General features: G+C 38.1%; 2 protein-coding genes across 2 annotated transcripts; both read left to right on the forward strand.

Moving 5' to 3' along the window:
* The first annotated feature begins 8876 nt into the window (after window positions 1–8876).
* Window positions 8877–12785, forward strand: LOC139302401 (syndecan-3-like). The gene is made up of 5 exons (XM_070926079.1): window positions 8877–9002; window positions 11250–11334; window positions 11453–11526; window positions 11634–11748; window positions 11837–12785. Exons 1-5 carry the CDS (start codon window positions 8937–8939, stop codon window positions 11998–12000), a joined length of 504 nt encoding a protein of 167 aa, XP_070782180.1. The 5' UTR covers window positions 8877–8936; the 3' UTR covers window positions 12001–12785.
* Window positions 12786–13273: 488 nt separating this feature from the next.
* laptm4a (lysosomal protein transmembrane 4 alpha) lies at window positions 13274–21859 on the forward strand. The gene is made up of 7 exons (XM_070925603.1): window positions 13274–13478; window positions 15351–15471; window positions 17301–17377; window positions 18593–18715; window positions 19464–19559; window positions 19828–19926; window positions 20940–21859. The coding sequence occupies exons 1-7, from the start codon at window positions 13350–13352 to the stop codon at window positions 21012–21014; spliced, it is 720 nt and encodes a 239-aa protein (XP_070781704.1). The 5' UTR covers window positions 13274–13349; the 3' UTR covers window positions 21015–21859.
* Window positions 21860–22579: the final 720 nt, after the last annotated feature.

A 22579-nucleotide genomic window follows, 5' to 3' on the forward strand; every position in this document is an offset into this window, starting at 1 on the left:
TTTGCAGCCTCATCTGCTGCTCTATTACCGAGTGTGACCCTTGACATGTCTTTTTTATGTGCGGCACACTTAGCTATTGCTATTTCTTTAGGCTTCATCATAGCATGCAACAACTTCATTATCTGAGCATGATGCTGTATAGGAGAACCATCCGTTTTCTTAAATCCTCGATTTCTCCACACTGCTCCAAACAAGTGACACACATTATGCGCATAAGCAGAATCTGTATATATTGTGACCCGTTTTCCTTCTGCCAACAAACATGCTTCTGTAAATGGTAAATGATCTCACTTATATAGCGCTTTTCAACCTTCACGGTTCCCAAAGCGCTTTACAGCTAAGTCTCATTCACCCATTCACTCACACATTCACAGACCAATGGCGACCGAGCTGCCATGCAAGGTGCTGGTCTCCATCGGGAGCAACTTAGGGTTCAGTGTCTTGCTCAAGGACACTTCGACATGACGGGGGCAGCCCGTCTATGATAGTCTCTGAGCCTAGGCATGGTCAATGTATATTTGCCATAATTTAAAAGATTTCTGAGACTGTGATGGGTAAGAATTGTCACAGGATAACCCATAGTCACAGCTGACGCTTTGTCATACATCAAATGAACTCCCACCATTGCTCTGTAGCACAGTGGTAACCCCAACTCTGCTTCTGAATAAGCAGTGGAATAATAAGAAATGGGCTGAGGACTTGTCCCTGTACCCGTTGGCTGACAAAGAACTGCACATGCATATCTACCCCCAGTGGATGTAGACACATACAACAAAAAGTTTTTAGAATAGTCTGGCAATGCTAGTGCTGGTGCCTTCTGCAACCTTTGCTTCAAGGTCTCAAATGCCACAAGACTCTCATCCTCCAAGTCTTCATCACTGGCTCCATCTTCACTCTCATTCGTGTCCCTCTCTTCTGGACTCCTGACTGATCTACATCCTCTTCCCTCTGCTTTAGTCAACATCTTTTTGACTGCTTGGCTGTATCCCCCAATGGCCTCATCCGAGTCATTCTGACTCTCATCTCCCAACTCCATCCTTTTGAACCTCAGGCCACTCAAACCTCTCCGGTGTGTCTTCTTCTTCTTGGATTTGGAGGTTGGATACATTTCTATGGTTGTTTTGGCTTTTCCCGTTTCGATTATTCGCTCATCTTCATCATTGATGTGGTAATTGCCCTCTTGGCTGATCACTGGGAGCTGAGGATACACATCAGTGAGCTGCACCTTTTCCTCATAAGGTGGGGGCTTCTTTACTGAGGCAGTATGTGAGAAAGGAGCATTGACCTTTGTCATTAACTTTTCTGTTTCCTTCATATTTTTCCCTATCTCTTCTTCCGTTCTTTCTCTCCTTTCCTTTGCGGCTTTTCCTACTTTCTGTCCCTTCTCTCTCAACTTTCTTTTGCCCAACTTTATCAGTAGCCACCAGCACTTGCATTGTTTTAATCACATCTGGGTTAAGAGTGCCTTCCACTGGCCAGGGTTGATCAATGTCCAGCCAACGCTTGCTCCATTTTTTCGACATTTCTGAAACACCTTTGACAAGAGGATTATTCTTCTGTGCTACATTAACAGGGGTAATTGCTTTCATAATTTTAGTGTCCATTTTTGACATTGTGATGGCTTCCCTGTACTCTTGTATTATATCAAAAACCAATTAAAAGTATATTTATGATGTACCTTATTATCACAAACAATCCAGAAAAACTACTGAATTTGCCAACCTCAAAGGAAACCAAAGGTTTCGAGGTCCAAAAACAAAATCTTAAATTGCCAAATTATTTCAACACTTAATCTTAACTCAGATCAAACAAGATCATGCTCAGACAATGAAATCCTCTTCTGCAGCTTTCAACTGCATTTGAATCAAATCAACCGTTCACAAATAAGTAATTAAATCAATACTACTCCACTGTTAGATTAAATGCATCAGTTAATATGTATTTTATGAACCCCAAACTAAATACCAATAATTGAAAAAGAAAAGTTGTGTGACTATTTTGAAATAATATTAGTTATATGTGAGTGTATATGTATGTAGGTGATTACGGATATTTGTTAAAAGAGTTTCTCTTTAAACAATTTTAACTTAATTAAATGTATCACAGTTCATTATATTCATACATACTTTTATCAATTTATGAATTTAAAGAATAAGTATTTTAATATAATTTCAATCTGGCGTGACCTCTAGTTCTCTGTCCCCTTTCTCTGTCTGTTTTACACAGAGAGAGAAAAAGAAAAAAAAGTGGGAGGGCTCACTCACTGCTCTCTTTTTTAGAAGAAGCCGCCTTCAAAAATGAGACACCATCCTTTTCTCTGCCTCTTGAAAGTAACAGAGACTTCCAGTTTAAACTGACTGTCAGGGAGCGAACATCCGGCCCAACTCTCCTCAAGAAAAATTAACTCAGTGTATGAAGCACAAAGACAGAGGCGAGGTACACCCAAAAGCCAGAACCATATCTTCCCAATCAACAGCCAAAATACAGAATTTACCCTTTAACCATCCAATCTTCTCCTCTACTTTCTGCGCAATCCACCAATCACAGAAGAACACATTTTAATACTCTTTATCAGGAGATTTTCTTTCCCTTTCACTTCTCAAATTATTGTCTAGTGTTTATGCAAACAAACTGTCCCTGCCGGTCTTCAGACCTAGCAAAGGCTCATATCTTATTATTATTATTATAAAATGTCCCAAAGAGGCTCATTATATTATCAAACTATTAATGTCCCTGAATGGGCTCATTCTCTTGATAATTATAAATGTCCTCCTTTTTGGGCTCATGTTTTTCATCAAATTATAAAATCTCTTCAAAAAGAGCTCATTGGTTTTTTTAACACTGTATCAACAAAAATATCTTGCCTTATGAATTGTTAATCTCCTGCAGCCAATCACAACCTATATGTCTATTCAAACAAAATTCTACTACATATATATCAAATACACATTACAAAAACATTCCACAGCCTTACACACACACTGCCATACCCCACACAACATACACACACAACATACACACACAGACAGAGACGGACCGTCCAGCAACAAAAATCCTGCAGCACACACACATCAGCTCTCAAACACACCCCCAGCGCTTGAACTTATTCCCTTGTTTTTTTCATCTCTCTTTTCACTTTTCTTAATCTTTATCCTCTGATTTTCTATCTTCACTTTATCCTTTAACCATTTATCTTTTAACCAATTATCTAACTAACTATCCTGGCTAACTATCCTTTAACCAATTCTCTAACCATCCTGGGCCCAGGATCCTTAATTTACTATTTTTACCATTACCATTTTGACTATTCAAAGCTAACTTTCACACAATGTCTAAATTTACACATGTCTGACTGTTAAAGAAGAGTACTGGCCTTGTACTTCATTAATCTGACTGCATGTTTTTTTTTTAGCACACTTTTATCGTTACTAATGTAGCTATTCCTTTAAACATTATTCCTTTTTCTTCTATCGTTTATTTCTCTTTTCACTTATTTCTATCTTTTACATCCTTAGTATTACATTAATTTATCAACACATCACTACATCAACACAGATTCTTCTTATTAGTGCAACCAACAGTTTTAACCAAACGAACCAGCCTCACCTGACGTCTTGATGTGGTAGTTCGTGGGTTAAGCTGTCAATTCGGATGCAGCAGATCCTGTTCGTGACGCCATGTTCTGTTGTCAATTTCTTCTTCATTCCACAGATGTAGGCGATGATTCGATGATGGAAGGAAACTCCGCTGATACTGACTTTTCACATAATACTCTTTATTTGCATCAAAGATCAGGATCAACAGGCATGCGCATCTTAACCTGGACAGCACCCGTAGCCAAATCAGTACTGCTACCCTGAACACTGTTCAAGCTTGTCTTTTATACCTTTAGACATACATGGGGTCCTACTACAACACACAAGTCTGTAAACTTCCGTTCCCCATAGCGGGGTCAGGAAAAGAGACCTCTCAGAATGACCTTTCACATACCAAGAACTCTCCTAAACAACAATAGATCTTATCTTTATGGGCCCCAACGTCTGCTAGTTGTTTTCCTGGAACATTGCATATGTGGCAACTTTGTACTGCATATCATTGTCTGAAAAGACTACTTTTATGATTAGTATCAAATAATACACATCACTGTCAATCATGAAAAAAAGAGAGGAAAAAACACAGTTGTCATGTGATTCCAACAGACTTTGGGAAAAGCTGCAGGAATGAAATAAAAAGTATATGTGAGCTGTGAAATTGTTTCATAAGAGAGAGATGAGTTGTGTATCAGATTATTTCTCATATACATTTTGTCTACGTTAATGCATGTGATTATTTATTCAATAACGTCTTATTTAATTAATTTTGAATACTGTGGGTCTCCATACATTAGAAGTAAAAGTCCGGCACTTTCACTAAAGTGAATGTCAACAAGTATTTTAGTTCTGATATATTAATATGCAAGCAGTATTCTAATGTTGTAGCTGCTCAGGGTGGCGGTAAAGTCAAAATACTCTTGCCTTTCTATGGTAATCTGAGTTTGAATCTTGAGTTTACATGTCGGTCATTGGATCTGCATGAATCACATAGGTGACATATTTTGGATTCAAAAAGTTTGCATGCCTCTTATTGTGAGTGGACACACACACACACACGCACACACACACACACACACACACACACACACACACACACACACACACACACACACACACACACACACAGACTTGTTTATTTTTGAATTTTGGAAGAGAATTCCTTTAATGTGACATCACAGTGATGTCACATCAAAGGATTTATAACAGAGAACTGTCTGTTCAGGGTGTAACCCTTTGACTAGTTACCTGAGATAACTGACTGAGCATAAATCAAGTCAAAATGTCACTTCCTACGATGGAAAACAACTCAATGAAATACCTGCTGTGGAAGATATCCGGACTAGAGGATAGATATGATAAAGAGAAGGAGTTCTGGACACATGGCTGTGCTACAGCCAGCCAGGACATACCAAGTCTAGAAAATCAAGTCCAGGCTCTCCAGGCAGAGGTGGAAGAAGCAAAGAAGAATGAGAGGGAACTAATTAGGAAGCTTCAGATCAGCAATGATGATGCTGAGAAGCATGTCAAAAGCAAGGAGGATTTGGATAAATCTACTGAGATCAACCTTGAAAAATCTAACAAAATTATGATAAAACTCAACCAGAAGTTAACTAAATCTAAGATAGACAACGAGAAAAGGTTAACAGAACAGAAACGGAAGTATGAAGAGATTGAATTAAGCATGCAAGCAGACCTTGACAAGAGATACACAAAAACAGCCAAACAAATAAAGATTGTAGTAGATGAGCAGACACAAAAAAATCAGTGCGAAATAGAACAAATGAGGAAAGAGTACTATGAGCTGAATGAAGAGTACGAAAGAGCCATCGAGGAAGTAAAGAAAGCAAAAATAAATGAAGAAGTAAAACGAAAGGAAAAAACTGAAGAAAACGAAGAAACGTGGAATCAACTTAGATATGCATCTCTGTACAAAATTGAAGACCTTGAAAGCCGTATAGAGTACTTAGAAGAGGTCATTAAAAGACTGAGGAAGAACAATGGCCGAACTGAAGAGATTTCTGAATTAGAGGACACTATCGAACAAAAGATACAAGAAATTAAAAGAAAAAACTTGCTGATAAATAGTTTACACAAGTGCAAGGGGGAAATTCAAAATCGACTGGATAGAAAAAAACACATGAATTCTATTTTATATGTTAAATATGAAGAAGGAAAGGAAAAAACCCAGTTTCTAGAGAACAATAAAGAAATTCAGTCCAAGCTCAACCAAAATACAAAAGAGTTGGAAAAGACCAGGATAACAAATGAGGACCTGGCTGAAACTGTCAAAACTCTAAAACACCAAATCACGGTCAATGAGCCATACTTTTGTGAGCAGAAGGCAAAGGTCAGCAGACTGAAGACCTGTAAGCTGCGTTTCACGGAGGCTGTACAGGCATGCATGCGTGTGATCTCTGAGCCAAAGAAATTGAAAGACAGAGTCATCGCTCTCAAAAGACGCTTCATGGATGATTCTGAGCAAGTGGAGATGGATAAAGAAACTAAATTGGCGCATATGTTTGGACTTGTCCTCAAGGACGTGCAAGACTGCTCTTCAAGGATTCAGCAGCAGCAGTCCAGAACAACGAGAATTGGGCAAAAGAAACTTGATCAAATGTCTGAAAACTTCGACCAGAGCAGAATGTATTGCTTGAAAGTACTCAATGAAAAGACTGAGGAGGCAAACGAGGCAAAAAAAGACCTCAAAAAAGCTACTAAGCTGCTTCAAAAGACAGCAAAGCAGAAGGTTAGATCATGGTTAAGTAGAAAAGTCAAAGTTGCCTCAGAGGTTGCAGTTGCCCAACAGTTGACATCTAAATCTCCTTAAAATTGTAAACCACCTGCAGACAAGAAAAAATGATTCTCCCTTGGTGCGACATGCCAGGGTAAAATGGTGGCTCAGTGGTTAGCACTGTGGCCTCACAGAAGGTCAGCCCAGTTCTCTCTGTGTGGAGTTTTCATGTTCTCCTCGTGTCTATGTGGGTTCCTCTGAGTGCTTCAGTTTCCTCCCACGCTACAAAAACATGAAACTCTAAATTGCTCACAAAAAACAGGCCAGAATAATAATGAAATAATAATGAAAACAAAAAATAAACAAAGTTGAAGCTCAAGTTTTTTTTGTATTTCCTGTATCTGCTGTACCTTGTATATGATTACAATGATTAAGACTGATTTCATTTATAGAGTAATTCAAAGGGGTACGGGTATACACCTCAGACAGACACAGTTAGCCACTAGCTGGTAAGCATAGCAGAGCATTTTCCCCATTTTTCTTAAAATATTAGCAGTTGAATATAAGTAGTTACACGTCTGTCTGGAAAAATAGGATAGAAGTATGTTAACAATACAGAAAACACAGCACACCACACACCCAGAACTGTTTACTGTTAGTGATTGAACATTTCAACATTTTATCTGACAGTAGCAGCAGCACTTACAGTAGTGTTTGTGGTAGGCGTTTCCATTATTGTGACAGATGTCCTTCCAAACAATGTAAACACTTGCTTTCCAATTAAAACCAGGTTTGTTTGTGGAGCAGTGTCATCAGTCTGTAGCTTTAAGATGACTTGCTTTTTTGATGAGTTTCATTTTCTGCAATGCTAATAATTCATGAATTAACTGCACTATATAATCGATGATCATCCTCTTCATGAAGCTACTTAAGCACTGAAACGATTAGTTAATCAGTTGATTAGTTTATTGTCAGAAAAATGATCAGTATCAATTTTGTTATTTGCCTATTCATTAAGGCATTTTTTCAGAGAAGATATGAATTGTTTCCAACCACTCAAGTGTGACTATTTCTTGTTTTCTTAGTCTTTCATGATAGTAAACCTGATATCTTTGGGTTTAGATTTTAAAGTTATGTGTATTCTGTTCATTTTACAAGTGTTTCATTTGTTTCAAAGTTTACCTCGAGGAGACTTGTAATGGATTGAGGGATGGCCTCAGCTGTGTGAAAATGCAACATGTTAACTCTTAAGTTCTTTTTAAGTAGACATAACTATGGACTCAAACCTGGAAGTGCTTGTGTACAGGGGGACTAACGACAGAACAGAAGCACCAAAACGTCTGCTTTTGAGAACCTCCATATAAAACTGATAACAGCAACCAGTGCAGTGTTCAACAGAAAAGCCTTACATCATGCAAATCTTGGAGAACTTCCATGAAACATCTTGTAACGACTGCCATAACAACATCTTGCCACATTTTCTAGCTCTTATAAAAATCTGTGTGAGCTGAGAACAACGATGCTAAATAAATACATTACAACTAACACACTCAACACACTTAACCCCCCCCCCCCCCCCAAATTACACAAGATGGGAAGAACCTGGTACTGGTATTGCAGCACAGAACCTCCAAAGAAACAAGCCTAGATCTGCACTCTTGCTTCTATATCTACAACTGGGTGACCTATGAAATTATATTTTGGGCCAATCTGAACTTGTTGCTGTTGTACCCTCGAGAGTACAATAGCCTACACGCTGTGCTACTTCTGATGCCTGAGTTTCTTTTTTTGAGACAGTTTAAGGAGGGAAAGTCTTAATGTCTATAATGTGTAAAATGCAGCACCTAGTCTTACAAATTCAAGACCATTTGAAAGCATATTTTTCTAATAGAGGCAACCTTACCCCAGGGTTATTAAAATACTACCTTTTAAATGTGAGGCTGTGATAGCCTATATATTATGATTTTGTATGTTTTACCATTAGTCTTCAGAGATCAGTCTCATCCACACATCTGTGTGTGTTTTTAGTTGTGACATAAGCAGAAAATCACCAGACCCTCTGTATTATTCTTTCTATTCTTCACATTACCAGTGTTATCTATTGCATGGAAAGTGGGTTAGGGTTAGGGTTAGATATAAGACCACACTGCAGAATGAGTGATATCTCCTCTAAATATATGTTAACAGAGGAGAGAGCAAATTGCAAACTAAATTACTTCATCCGAAGCTAAAAAGATTAAGTCCTCTAATTGCTCCCAGCTCAGCACAGTTATAAATGCACCATACCCTCTAATAAACCTACACTTAATAAACTCCAGTTTTGGGAATATAGTCATTATAGTTATTATAGTTATTTGGAGTCTCAGGCTGTTACAGTATGTCACATGACAGAGGCTGTATGTGTACGCGCCTGCTTGGTTTTGTGTCTGGCTTAAGTCTTTTAACCAGTCAAAACCTTTTTGTTTTAATCAATAGCCTTGCTTTTGCTGCTCGGGACTGGCCTTCACAGTGTATCCGTGTGTTATGGTGGGCGGGGTTTCGGCTGAGGTTCGGTCATTACACCTGCGAGGAGGAAGAGCGGAAGATAAACTGGACACTGGCTCAGCAGAAACATGAGGCTATCTTTGACAGCCTCTTTAGTTTTAGCTTTGGGATTAATACATCCAGTTAATATGTCGGTAAGTCATTTACAGTCTGTTACGTACATTTGTGACAGTGAAGACGTTACAGTCTCGTTCTCACTTCCTGAAGTTAGCCGAGGTTTAGACTACTGTACGCGATATCAAGGTGTGTTTCTTTTCTTTACCACTTTATTGTTTGATGGGGCTCGAGTTTTATAATATTAGAGACCTGGATTAGTTTTAGGCACAGTTACTTACATTTAATTTACAGTGGTCGAGTACAGGCTCATTTGCTTATTTATGTCTATTTTATTTCAATAATGGCTTTTTCAGGCTCATTAGAAACTCATTAGTTGCTCTCATAGGGATTATTTTCAATAAATTTCAGACAAAATATTGTATTCAGAGATAATATATTATTATCAAAGCCAGTTTTACATCTCTTACTGAGCTTTTAATTGAAATTATTTATTATTATTTATTATTTAAGGGCAGAAAACTAATTGCTATTTTATAGATATTTAATAGTTCCACCATGAAATATCTTTCATTATAGCCCTGTTGGCAGTGGTGGAAGTATTCTATTCTTCACTGAGGTTGAAGTAGAAACCCCAAAACATAACATATACTCCATTGCAAGTAACCATCCTGCGTTCAAAATTTTACTCAGATAAGTAAGTACATAAAGTATTACAAGTTGGATTTACTTAGAGGATCAAAAGTTATGCACAACAGCCCTGTTCCCACTATACTGTAATAAAATGTATATTATTTTGTTTTCTTATTACTGATGCATTAACGTGTGAGCAGCACATTTTATTGTAGTTAGAGCTAATTTGAACTCCTTTATATAACAGTTTAATGTGTAACGATACACCTTGCTTTATAAATGTATTATATTGAGTGTAAAATTATAATCCATAAAGTAGCGAGTAACTATGGCTATTAAATGAACATAGTAGAGTAAAAAGTACAATATTTCTAATGGTGGAAAAAGTACTTCAGTAAAAGTACCAACACCATGATACACCATAAATACTCCATTACAAGTAGAAGTCCTGCATTCACATTCTTAAGTAAAAGTATTATCAGGAAAACGTACATAAACTATCAAAGTAATCACTATGCATAGAAGTCGTCCAACCTATTATGGATGCAATTAACTATTCTTTTTATTACTGATTAATTTGTCAGACTAAATGATAAATAGTAAAAATAACTAATACATATCAGATCACAGTTTCCCTGAGCCCAAGGTGATGTCTTCAAATCACTTGTTTTGTCTGACCAACAAAGCAAAAACACATATATTCAGAAAACATACACACCTATGGAAAAGTTGTATTAATATGTGTGGTCTGTAGGAGGAAACCCACTTGTCATGTTCTCTTGTAAAAATTGCTCAACACTTGCTGCAAATGTAGAGCTCATAACTAATGTTTTAGTCCATTAGAATCAATTACACCTTTCACTGCATCCCTTTAAGCCTTAGTGCTGCTTGACAAATGTTTCCAGCAGTAAACATTATTAGTTATCTACAGCTGGGCAGTTCAGACACTATGGATGCTACATAATAACATCCCCGGATCCAGGAAGTACCTTAAGGCACATTTTGTCTTCAGGCAGAGTTTTTACAGTATGACTGTTCAAATTGTTTTGTATGCACGGAGCTTTCAGGTTTGAGTAATCAGCAGCATTCCTCCACCCAATCTTTGGAGTATCATTTTGAGTATTCACCACCTGTAGGCTTTAAAGCCGGCTGTAAAACATTCATAGTTTTTGCTTCATGAGAAACAGCAGCTTTAAGTAATGTATATTGGTTACAGGTTAGCTTCTGAATATCTAGTATAGTTTTCTATTTGAATGCCTGTAAAGTGTAACTGTAACTTGATAAGTGGAATATGAATCATGTACTTAAAAGAGTGATGTTATTTCTTTATAACTTCATGTTGAGCTGCTTCAGTTCTGAAACTGTAGACATTAAACAATGAAAGCATTGAGTCAAAATAGCTAACAAAAGATTCTGTGTTCTTGTACCTTTGCTTTGCCAAATGGGTGGAGTGATATTACCATTTAAATCAAGCTTTATTCTCTACTCATTACACTTCGTTGATGACAATTGTGTTATTGTGTTACTTCTGTTGGACTTTGTATCATGGACATGATTCATTGCTTTATTGCCCTCTTAAGGGCCTTCACACGCTTGCCTGTTTTCATGTGTCTGATAATAGGACAGGAAACAGTATTGTGGTGCAGCCGTCTGCATCTTCAAATATCCTCATTCCTTTTTCTCTGTGAAATTAGTTTTCTGCCAGTCCTGAATACTTGGAGGGATCAGGATATGAGCTGGACAGTTATGGTTCTGGTTCAGGGGATTGGTCAGACCAAGGTAAAATGCTGAGTACCTAGCTCAATGACTGTAAAATGATGTTATGATCCACTTTACATTGTATCTGTTGTTCATGTCACACACTTTATTTCATGCTCTCTATTTGCATTCTCACCAGATGAAATGAAAAACCCCAACAGGAAGGATGTTTTCCCAGCAAACACAGGAGATGGAACTAAGAACTCATTCCATGTATGGCACATGACTTGTTTTCATGAGTTTCGCTATTTTTTCACATTATAATTTGGATGGCACAGCAGGAAATAAAGTTGTGCGCCTGTTCCTTCTTTTGTCTTCAGGGTTCTCCGAGACTGAACTTTGACAACACACACTGGCCTGCAAAAGACGGCGAGTCAGGATTTGTTGTTTTGGCAAACAGAAAGAGTTTCTTGGAGATCAAAGACATCTTTACAGGTACTTTGCAGCATGGTACACTGAATTTGACAGAGTCATATACTGTGAATTTGTATTCTAACTCGGTAATATATGTTTATGTTTACAGGAGTTATTGCAGGAGGAATAGCAGGAGTGGCAATTGGAGCTACACTGGCAGTAATATTAATCTACAAATGGCACAAGAGAGATGATGGAGGACACATTCTGGGCCAGCAGAAGGCTTCAGATGAAGATTATCACAAACCCAACAGTGAAGAAGTTGTTATTTAACTGTCCACACTTTTTGGCCAATTTCTGTACCTTGGGAGCTTCTGTAAATATATTCTTTCCTCATAATTATTTTTGGGGGTTAGGCTAGCGTTGCATGGGGAATTATTATTATTCATTGATAATTTATTGATATTTATGATAAAATATGAAGTATTTTCTTTATTTAATAGCTATTCAGTTGCATATATTTTACAATGCCTGCATGTACGATTAGACCTCTTCTGAGGACACTGTAAGTGTAGAGAAAATGCTTGGTAACCTTTTTCATGGAAGACATTTTTTGACATGTCACAGTAGCTTCAGTTTCAGGGTCCTGGTATTATGCATGTTGGCTCTATGTCACACTGTCGTGGCTTACAGGGACACTTGAATAGAACAGAGATGTTGGTATTGTTATTAGTAACAACTATGCTTTTCCTACTATGATAAGTCAAAATGTCTATGAAAAGACTTACTGATATCTCCCTTCAAAGGCCTTTCAAAGCTGCATGCAGAACTAATGACCTCAGTACTTCTAAAATCCTGGCTAAAGCCCTGGTTGTACCAAAAATATTTGATTCACTGTGTTACTTAGGGAAACCTTAGTGTTATCCCCCATAACAGTTAGCTAAATAACCCATTATATGAATTAAGAATCTAGGGGAAATTCATTCGAGGGTGTATATTAAATGTAAATCACAATGATTAGGTAACGATGATCAGCTGCTACAATGTAACATTGCGTTATCTCATCTAGATATGTGCTATGAAATATTTACTATTTTTGTATTTCATAATTGTCAATAAATGAGCTTTATAACCATTTTAATCCTCAATGTATTTGTTATGTTTTTGAGCATATATTGAGCTATTCACATAGCTAATGTAACTGTTGAGGCGAGTGATGACATGTGGAAATAGTTTATCTATTATCAGAGCTGCATTAACTCATCAGGGGCCCCCAGTGACCCAACCCATGTTTCTCCCACTCTTTGTGAATCGGATCAATAATGCAAGAGTTGCTTTATAATTTGCTTTCACATTGCAAATGTGCAAATAATGAAAAGTACCACAAACTAATGACCCACTGTGAACATGGGCCTCCAGGCCCCCTGAAGATCTGGTATCCTGGGACAATTGAAAACAATTTTTGTCAAGCTACTGTATTTGTAGTTTCTCCACGGCCAGTGGTTCAAACCCCTGTCAGTCAAAGTTTAGCCCCTGGTACCCGCCTCTTCCGCTCCGTCAGAGCGTTTGTTTTTATTCGCGGTGTCGCACAAGTCGGCAGGAAAGTGGTGGGCGTTACTCCGTGTTCATTTGCTGACTGTTGATGCTGAGAAGATTTTTATCCTCCACGAACAGCTCTCCCGATGTTTCTTCCTACACTTGTGGAGGACATGCATCATTTTAAGCCTAGTCGAGACAGATTGTACACCACCAGGTGTTGTGGATGTTGCCATGTCCGGACAGGGACCATCATCCTGGGTACATGGTACATGGTACGTAAAATGGTTGATGGGGTTAGCTAATGCTAGCTAGCAATGCCTGTTAATTGTGGTAAGTTCGCTAATGTAGCAAGTTACATAATGAACGTCAACCAGACAGCCTTAGTGGCTTTTGAGAATGTAGTTATTATGACTGTTGTCAGCAACTCTAATGTTAGCTAGGCGTCAGTTTTCTTGTAAAACAGCCATTACATGCCGAGTTAACGTCATCTGAACGCTAGCATTAGCAATAGCCTGCTGTCATTTCTGGTTTGACTCGCTGAATTTCTCTATGGCTGCAACTCGCCCGATCTTAAATATACGGTTAGAAAACTGACATAAAATACAACATGTAGCAGGTACCTGCAAGTTACCAGCACCTAGGTGGCATCTGAAGGTTTAAAATGTGTGACATATGTGTCTTAACGTTATGTAGCACGTTAGCGCAAGTTAGCCGACATTCCGCTGACTTGCTAACTTAACGGATGTCAACTCCAGCTTGACTATGAAGGAGTCCTCACTAACATAATCTGCTAAAAAGTGACGCAGGTTTAAATCTGATTTCTGTTGTATAATAATATAGTCTTAGTAATTTGAATTATACCTGCAACGTTAGTTTAAATCAAGGAACTGTATTTCATACGCACGCTGAAGTAGCTAACTGTTTGCTAACGTTAGCTATCGTTGCCCTCTGCACCTTTCATTCCTGCAGCACTCTCATTCAACTCTCAATTGAATTAATCCCGCCTCCTTTCACCACATCACATAACAGATGTCCCTGGTTTTGGTTGCATTTCGAAATCCTCTGAGTTTTTTCCGGCTCGACAATATTTGACACATATTAAAACGTGAGCCATGTATCTCTGTTACCACGAAAGCCTGTTAACAATGGCCATGCAAATCTGATACAATAAGTAGACATAGCGGCACAGTTATGGGTCAGAACAGGACATAAAGACTTGCTGGGATTCAAGATTGTACAGGCGATACATGTTTTTACCCAGTTGTACTAATTGGACATGGATTATTATTATTATTATCATTATTAGGTTCTCTACACCTAAATAATCAGGATTGACTCTTACCAGAACATTTTACCTCATGCTTCCTGAATTCTCTCCTCCCTTGAAGTTTTCACAACACATAAACGGCCCACAAAACTTTTCTGCAGTTAAATATGTCCTACATCGACCAACATCCTTTGCAGAAGTTTCAGTTTTGTGCCCTTGTGAGTTTATTGAATGTTAGAAAAGATGTTGATGTTGTTGTGTTTTCTTAGCCCATTTTGTTAGTTTTAGTTCCACCTTCCAAAAGCAAAATTCTAAGATGAAAAAGTATTCCCATTTACAGTTTTGTTTATCACATTAACTTCAAATTACATTCATTTTACAATATTGCCAACTATTTTTCACAGGTACATTTTTCTTTCTTCCAGATAACGATCAGCTTCAGTCAATGCCAGCATGTGTATTTTCTTTTTCACAGTATTTACAATTGCTTTTTTGTCTTGTGGAAGTTATTTTTCAACAATATAGTGTATCCTGTAAAGACTATTAATGCTTGAATGCTGGAGCGTCCTTGAATGGTTCCTCCTCACAACTGCATGATGATAAAGTAACCTTGATGAAAAAGTGTGATAAATTGTTCACTGTGACCTTGCCTATCTCATCTATGTGTCAGCAAGTAGATTTCCCTACAATATTGACATGAGCTGAAACCAATGGCTGCCTGTAAGGGAGGAATCAATCTAAAACATATTCCAAACCATATTTGGAAAATGTTGTTATTTATGTAAAGGATACACAATTTCTACATAATGTGCTAAGACATGCAAAAGTACAGCTGGAGTAAAAAATCTTATTTCTTTTTCCTCCTTCCTCCCCTCAGGTAGTCAACCTGTTGATGGGCATTCTGCTGACTGTGGCTGTGACCCACCCAGAGAACGTGCCCACTATTGACTTGCAGTATGAGGTCATTGACCATTACTTTGCCTCCGACCGGATGTCTGGTAAGCAGTCAAATCTACATTAGAATTACTGTGAGGCCTAACAAACTGCATTATATAAACATATAGGAATGTTATTGAGTTTATCAAGCATTTACACATCAAACAGTCTGTTAAGGTGGGCCTTTCCATTGTGAAACATCACTGATTAAATATTCTCTGCATTGGAATTAGTAGCGTTTAGTAGTTTTTGTTCACTAACCTGTGAGCTGTTATGTTGAGGTTGACATGTGATTCATCTTCCACAGGGAGCACAACTCCCCACTGACTTCAAAACAAAACAACTCACAAGGACAACAGAACACTGCTGTGTTGTGTACATGTTGTCTGAAAATGTTGTTATTGGTGTGGTGTCACGGGTGTTGTTCCATTGTATTTCCTCAAGGATTTATGTTTGTGCTAGTTGTTTATATTTATGTGTGCCAGGGAAGGGCTGGCAGGACTGTCAGAGTGGCCTTTCTTTCTAGCTGGCGGTTGTTTTGTTGGTTGGCTTGGTGAAGGCCTCTTCATTTTTCTGAAACAGTGACTCAGCGGGAGAGGAGGGGAAACAACCGTGGTGGGATGACCTTCCCACAGCAGGCTCATGGCAGCACACAGAGCAGTGGAGGTTGTCCACAGCCTGCAGAAGCTATGTTGGCATATTAGTGCAGCTTCATCAGGGTGCACTCATTTTATTCCACTTTTCAGGCTGTGTTTAAAGCTATTTAATTGATAGAACATGTGAAAATGGTATCTGGCTTTTAGTTTGGATTAAGCTCAATATTTGTATTTAAGTTAATTATACTTAACTACAAAATGCCAAATATTCTCTGGTTGCAGCAGCTCCAGATCTCCAATTTCCTGCTCTTCTTTATCTTATGTGAAAGTAAACAAAATATCATTGGTTTTTGAACTGATTCAGACAAAACGGGCAATTTTAAAGATGTCACATTTGGCTTAAGAAAACTGTGATTCACAATTTCCGGACATTTTATAGACTAGACATAGTGGCGTAGTCAAGAAAATAATTAGCAGATTAATTGAGAAGAAAACGTAGAGAGGGTTGTTATGTCTTTTAGCACTGCTGACTTTTTTGGGACAAATTGCATGCCTTTTAACTTTTTTTCTCTGCTCAATCATAAACCTATAACTAAATACAGGTAAAACAACACACCAACATGAATCCAAAAAATAGAACTGTTTAGACCTGACAAAGATCCATAAGGATTGAGCTTAAAATCAATCAATCATCAAAACAATAAAAGTGGTATTTTCATAAGCTTCAACATACAGGCCCCTTTTAGCACCCTTCATATTCACAATTTGATGAATACCAGCTCTTAAGCCTATCCAAATTTTGTTTTCAGTAACCTAAAGATGAGCTCTAGACAGACAGTTCCAAACATTGATGTACAAGTTGTTCTGCTTGAGCTACCGAATAACAAAGAAATGTCTCTTGACCGCATTGCTGCAGAGTCTCTCTCACAAGCATCATTTCTCCAGTGCAACAGGCAGGAAGCGAGAGACTGAGTGATGGAGTGAAAAGAGGACGTGAAAGGCAGGCCTTTTAATTATCCCAGACTGAGTTTCATTGTGTCTTTACCGACACTACCCAGTGGAGAGGGAGAGGCTTAATGCTCCCCAGAGCTGCCCTTTTAAAACAGAATTAGCTGGGAAGAGAGACGCCCTGGAGACAGTGCACTTAGTGTATGCAAATCACAGCTGCTTCAAAGAGAGCAGGCAAATATACATTCATCCACACTCACAGATAAATACGTTAAGGTGAACTAGAGTTGTAATAAATCTTTCCCTGCATTTGTTCAATTTACTTATTCTCACTTTTTCCCACACAGAGAATGCCTGTGTTGGATTTGCCATCTCTCTGCTGATGCTCACTATCAGTGCCATGATGGTGTATGGAGCCATTACTGTAAGTGTACACAGTGGATATGGTGCCTTTTTTAAAATGTATTATTCTGTGACAGCATGTGCTTTATTTAAAGCACTGTCATGGGTTCTTATGCAAATATGTAATCCCAGAATGGGCATATTTATAAAAAAAAAAAAAAAAAAGCAAGCAACACTATCCAGTTGTATAATAATAGCACCAGAGTTGGGAGATAAGCAAGACGTAACAGGAAACTCCAAAGCACCCTCCCGTTTGTTTGTTTTTACCACAGTATGTTTTATCTGGATGTTCAAAAGACTCCTGATGCAGTGGGAGGGTAGCACACAAATCTATCTTCTCACTGCCTGTCATCTTTACCTCACAGGCCTGCCCGATGGCATCAAGACTGACAGGTTTGACGGCCTTCTGACGAGGCCCTGCATTAAGCTGCTAGTTGGGATGACTGCACAGTTAAAGTATGACCGTGACACTGCTGGGTGTGCTGTGCGTGCAGGCAGTCCGTGCAAGAGTTATGCTTTAGCTGTGCAAGTACATACTCTCAGACAACAGTAGTAGTTACCCCTTTTCCCATACAGTGTGGCGGTGCAGAGCCGCTGTAGTGTCCCAATGAAATACCCTAAATGTTACTATGATTGTAATATACCAAAGCTATTCAGAAGAGAAGTAGATTTTTGTCAAGGCCAGAGTATACTGTGCTTTTGGTAGAAAAGACACCCAGAGATTCTTAGAGATTCTTGTGAAGTGACCCAGTGAAAGGACCACTGCTACATTTTAACCTTCTCTATGTATTTGTTACAGTAAGACATGCTATTATACAAAGTTACAATGTCAGCCTGTCTCTGTAGGCAGGCTCTTTTCATTTAGCCCAAACCACATCTGATGATGCAGTCACAGCCCGAGCATTAGGAAAAATGTTTCCAATCCAGGAAAAAATGATTAGACATTTAAACCAAGAAAACCAGGGCTAGAATTTTGAACTTTGAGCACTAATTTTGGACTTTAATACAATGACAGTGTTTCTGGTTGCTGCTCAGGCTGTGAATGCATCCTAAACTGTAGAGGACAACAGAGACTACTGACTGGATACAGATGTATATAATAATATGAATCTAAGACAAGTGTGTGGAGATAAGGTTGAAAAAATATGCAACATGGTCCTTGTACACACTGACCTCTAATCGGCCCAGTTGATAAGTTTATTCATGACATTACTTTGTCTCCACTCGTTTTCCTCAGCATCGTGACGGCTGGCTCATCCCATTTTTCTGCTACCAGCTGTTTGACTTTGCTCTGAGCTGCCTGGTGGCCATCAGTTCTCTCACCTACCTACCCAGAATCAAGGACTATCTGGACCAGCTGGTGAGTGCCAACAGTCCCACCAGTCCCACCTGTCCCAACAGTCCACAGTCTGATCCTGTTGACATTATGAATCACTCACACCACAGCTCCCATGTTTGCTCTGTTTTACCACAGAGAATCCTGACAACAACGCAGAGAACAGGATACAGTTTTTATTACGAAGCTCATTGTTTTAATTTTTACCAAATGTTACCAAAAAAAAACAAAGTTTTTGTAAAGGAGTAAAGTTATTCTAATTTTAATGTCAATCTTATATCCGTACACAATAACAATTTGTTGTTTCTTCCTACAAGAGCACTGTTTGCATTTTAGAATATGATTCCACGTTCATAGAAACTGAGGAGAAAAATTGTGAAAATGCGAAAGAGCTGCTGTCAAGTCCGATTCCCTCCCAAGTAATTTGAAAACTGTTAACGGATGAAATAGTCGCTACATTGCATTGTATTTTGTGTAATCAGATTTTTTTCAGGATTTTTAAAAATCAAGTAGAAATATTTAAAAAATGACATGATCTTATATTGTTTAAATACACACTGAAAGAGTCACACACACATATATCTATAAATGTATATAAATAAAAATAAATAAATAAATAAAAAAATAAAAAATATATATATATGTATGTAAATAAATCCCCAAGGAGGTCTTTTTATGGATTGCGTGGTAGTGTTGATGGTGATGTGAGTTGAATAAGTATAAAAAGGTTTTATTGATTATCTGTCGTTCTGTCTGTTCTTTTCTTCCTCAGCCGGATTTCCCGTACAAGGACAACCTCCTCTCTCTGGACTCCAGCTGCCTGCTGCTCTTTGTGCTGGTCTTCTTTGCCTTTCTCATCATCCTCAAGGTATTCACAGTTAAACCTGGTTTATTCAGTGCGTTGGTTAATTTGATTTATGTCCCTCTAAAGTAAACTAATATAAAAAGAAATCTAATATGATGAGATGAGAAGAGCTCTGTTTATGTGGGTCTGTCCTATTAAAATGTCTTCTGTTGTTTTTTATTTGGACAGAGAGACTTTAACAAGCGGTTTAACAAGCTTCAGCACTGAAAGTGTTAACTGACTTAGTCACGCAGCCTGATTAAACCATAAAATTCTTATCTTTCTGTTCTAGGCGTACTTGATCAACTGTGTGTGGAACTGCTACAAGTACATCAACAACAGGAACATGCCAGAGATTGCCGTCTACCCTGCCTTTGAGACTCCTCCCCAGGTATGCAAGCTGCCTGAGATGCTCTCTGATTGACCATTATAAGTTTTATGAGTCACAAAAACACACTTGACACTGCGTATCACATGCAGAAATATGCAATGCTGAAGTTAAGCCAGCAGGTGGCATCCTGTTCACACATTGGCAGTCTGAAAAGCCAAAAGAGGACAATCATTGCAGAAAGTATCTGTTTATAAGAGATTACCTTCAGGAAAATCCTCTCGTGGGGAAGTAAACTCAGAGTTACGGTTGAAACTAACATTTATTTCCGTTATCGATTCATCTGCCTGTTATTTTGTGAATTAATCAATTAATTGTTTGGTGTATAAAATGTCAGAGAGTTGTGGAAAAAATGTTCATCACAATTACACAAAGCCCAAGTTGACGTATTTAAATTTCTAGTTTTGTCCAACAAACAGCCGAAAGCTAAAACACATTCAGTTTACTGTCATAGAAGATTAAGAAAACCAACAAACATTCACATTTGAGAGGTTCATTTTTGTCATTTTTGCTTAGAAAAAGGACTTTTGACCTTTCATTGATTATCAGAATTGTTGCTGATTTATTTTTTTTGTTGATTGACTAATGGATTAATTACCCACTTGTTTTAGCTCTATTCACAATGTGAAACGATCAGAGTCCCTGCTTTCCACCACATCTTAAAAGAATCATTGTGAAGTGCAAATTCTGTTTTTAGCTCTTGTAAATGTGAATATTTGCTGGTCTTCTTTGTCTTCTATGATAATAATCTGAATATCTTTGGGTTTTGGACTGCTGGTTGGGCAAAACACACTATTTTTAGATGTGTAAATTTAAGCTCTAGGAAATTATGATTTATTATTATTTTTTTTACTATTTTCTGACATTTTGTAGACCAAACAATTAATCGAGGAAGTAATCCTTATTTGTGCCCACGCACTCTTTATGTTCTGTGCATCACTGTGTTATGAAGAGTGCCTGGTTGGTGTTGTTCTGCTCAGGGACTCTAACCAGCCTCTGTGTTTCTTCTTCTCCAGTACATCCTGCCCACTTATGAGATGGCAATGAAGATGCCAGAGAAGGAACCTCCTCCCCCTTACATGCCTGCTTAAGCACTAGCCCTGTTGCCAAAAACACAAACACACACACTTGCACACACACACACACAAACACACCACCATATGCATTCCTACCTTCCTTCACTACCCCCCCCCCTCCCCCTGACCTACTGTGTTATGTGTAAGGCCACTGAAAATGTTTTGTTCAAACACAGAGCGTCTATAGAGCATCCTGGAGGTGTGAGAGGAGAAAGATGGGAAAGACTGAAATCTGTCTGAAATGAGTGAATGAATGCGATGTTTGAAAAGCAACGGAAGCTACCAGCCCCCTGCCTACCCCTCCCCCCGGCCTTTTTTTATGTCTTAGTAAAAGGGATACATGTGAAAATTGCTTGAAATGCTATCATCAATCCAGCACCATCCTATCTATAGATTGATATATATAAAGTGTAAAAAAAACTATTATGACAATCCACTTATTATAGCTCTTATTGTTGAATTGTGTTACCCCCCCCCCTCCCTTATTAAGATCTAGACTATTCCAGCTCAGTCTTGAATGGAGTCTGTAGCACTTTTTTTGTCTGTTATTTATTTAGCTTTGCTGTGGTTCAGTTCACCACCACCCCTGATGTTTTCATCACTCTGCTGCCCTGATGTGTTAGCAAAGCTAGTGAATAGTTTCCCAGCTGGGACTGAGACTGAGAGAGAGAGAGAGAGCACAGATGATGGATCATTTTCTCTGCTTCTTTCTCACCTGACATCTGGAGCAAACGGCTAGTCTTGTGAACATTAGTAGTTGCATGCTTATCAACAAGCCCTCCCAACCCCCCATTACTTTACTGGTAATATGATTTTATCCTAGTGGAAATACATTTGACTTCAATAAACGTTTCAGAACATTTATATCATCAAGACTCTTTTTTTTTATTTTATTTTTTTTAATGTCAAATAGGCTGAAGTTCAAAGCTCAGCTACTTATAACTGTTCTAGAGCTTTCGGTTATATCACATGACGTTCATCAGCATTATGGCAGTTTTGAAAAGTAGGTGTTCTGAATGCTAAATGGATTTTGATGTTAAATTGTTTTGTCAACTGCTGTGTCTGAGGTCAAGAACACATTTTGAAACTCAAATCTTACCTTATCAGAAATGAGGACTAAACTATGTAAAGGAGTTGACTAATGAGCCCTTTGAACATAGTAAACTAGGAGGTACATTATAGAGGGTTTATGTTCTTAAATCTAGGCTTTTTAACAAGTTGTTAGGTACCTGTAGCCAAGGTTTACACTGTTTCCTATCAGAAGAAACACTGACAGAAGAAGCCCTTCAGATCCAAAAAAGATTTTATAACCAGTGCAAAAGGTGACAGTGTGAAAAAATACTCTAAAATCACTTTATTCTGTCACAGTACATTTGGTGTTCACACCAAGACCAGAAGACCAGAAGACTGAAGACAGATTTAAAATGCATGTTCTTCTTAAAGTTAAATTATTATTGTGGTAAAATCTTTGGGCCTGTAATCTCAACATTTCTCAAATTTGAGCCTTCCCCACAGACAGATAATTACCCTACCAGTTGGGTATTTTAGTATTTTTCGACTCAATATTTGTAAATGTGACT

The sequence above is a fragment of the Enoplosus armatus genome, chromosome 19 (assembly GCF_043641665.1).
Source record: "Enoplosus armatus isolate fEnoArm2 chromosome 19, fEnoArm2.hap1, whole genome shotgun sequence".
Lineage (NCBI taxonomy): Eukaryota > Metazoa > Chordata > Actinopteri > Centrarchiformes > Enoplosidae > Enoplosus > Enoplosus armatus.

Excerpts from the sequence above, each read along its gene's own strand:
- LOC139302401 (XM_070926079.1), top strand. The coding sequence starts at position 8,937 with ATGAGGCTATCTTTGACAGCCTCTTTAGTTTTAGCTTTGGGATTAATA. Across the intron at positions 11,335-11,452 it reads AGGGGATTGGTCAGACCAAG|ATGAAATGAAAAACCCCAAC; the intron begins GTAAAATGCTGA and ends CATTCTCACCAG. Across the intron at positions 11,749-11,836 it reads GATCAAAGACATCTTTACAG|GAGTTATTGCAGGAGGAATA; the intron begins GTACTTTGCAGC and ends TTATGTTTACAG.
- laptm4a (XM_070925603.1), top strand. The coding sequence starts at position 13,350 with ATGTTTCTTCCTACACTTGTGGAGGACATGCATCATTTTAAGCCTAGT. Across the intron at positions 13,479-15,350 it reads TCCTGGGTACATGGTACATG|GTAGTCAACCTGTTGATGGG; the intron begins GTACGTAAAATG and ends TCCTCCCCTCAG. Across the intron at positions 17,378-18,592 it reads TGGTGTATGGAGCCATTACT|CATCGTGACGGCTGGCTCAT; the intron begins GTAAGTGTACAC and ends CGTTTTCCTCAG.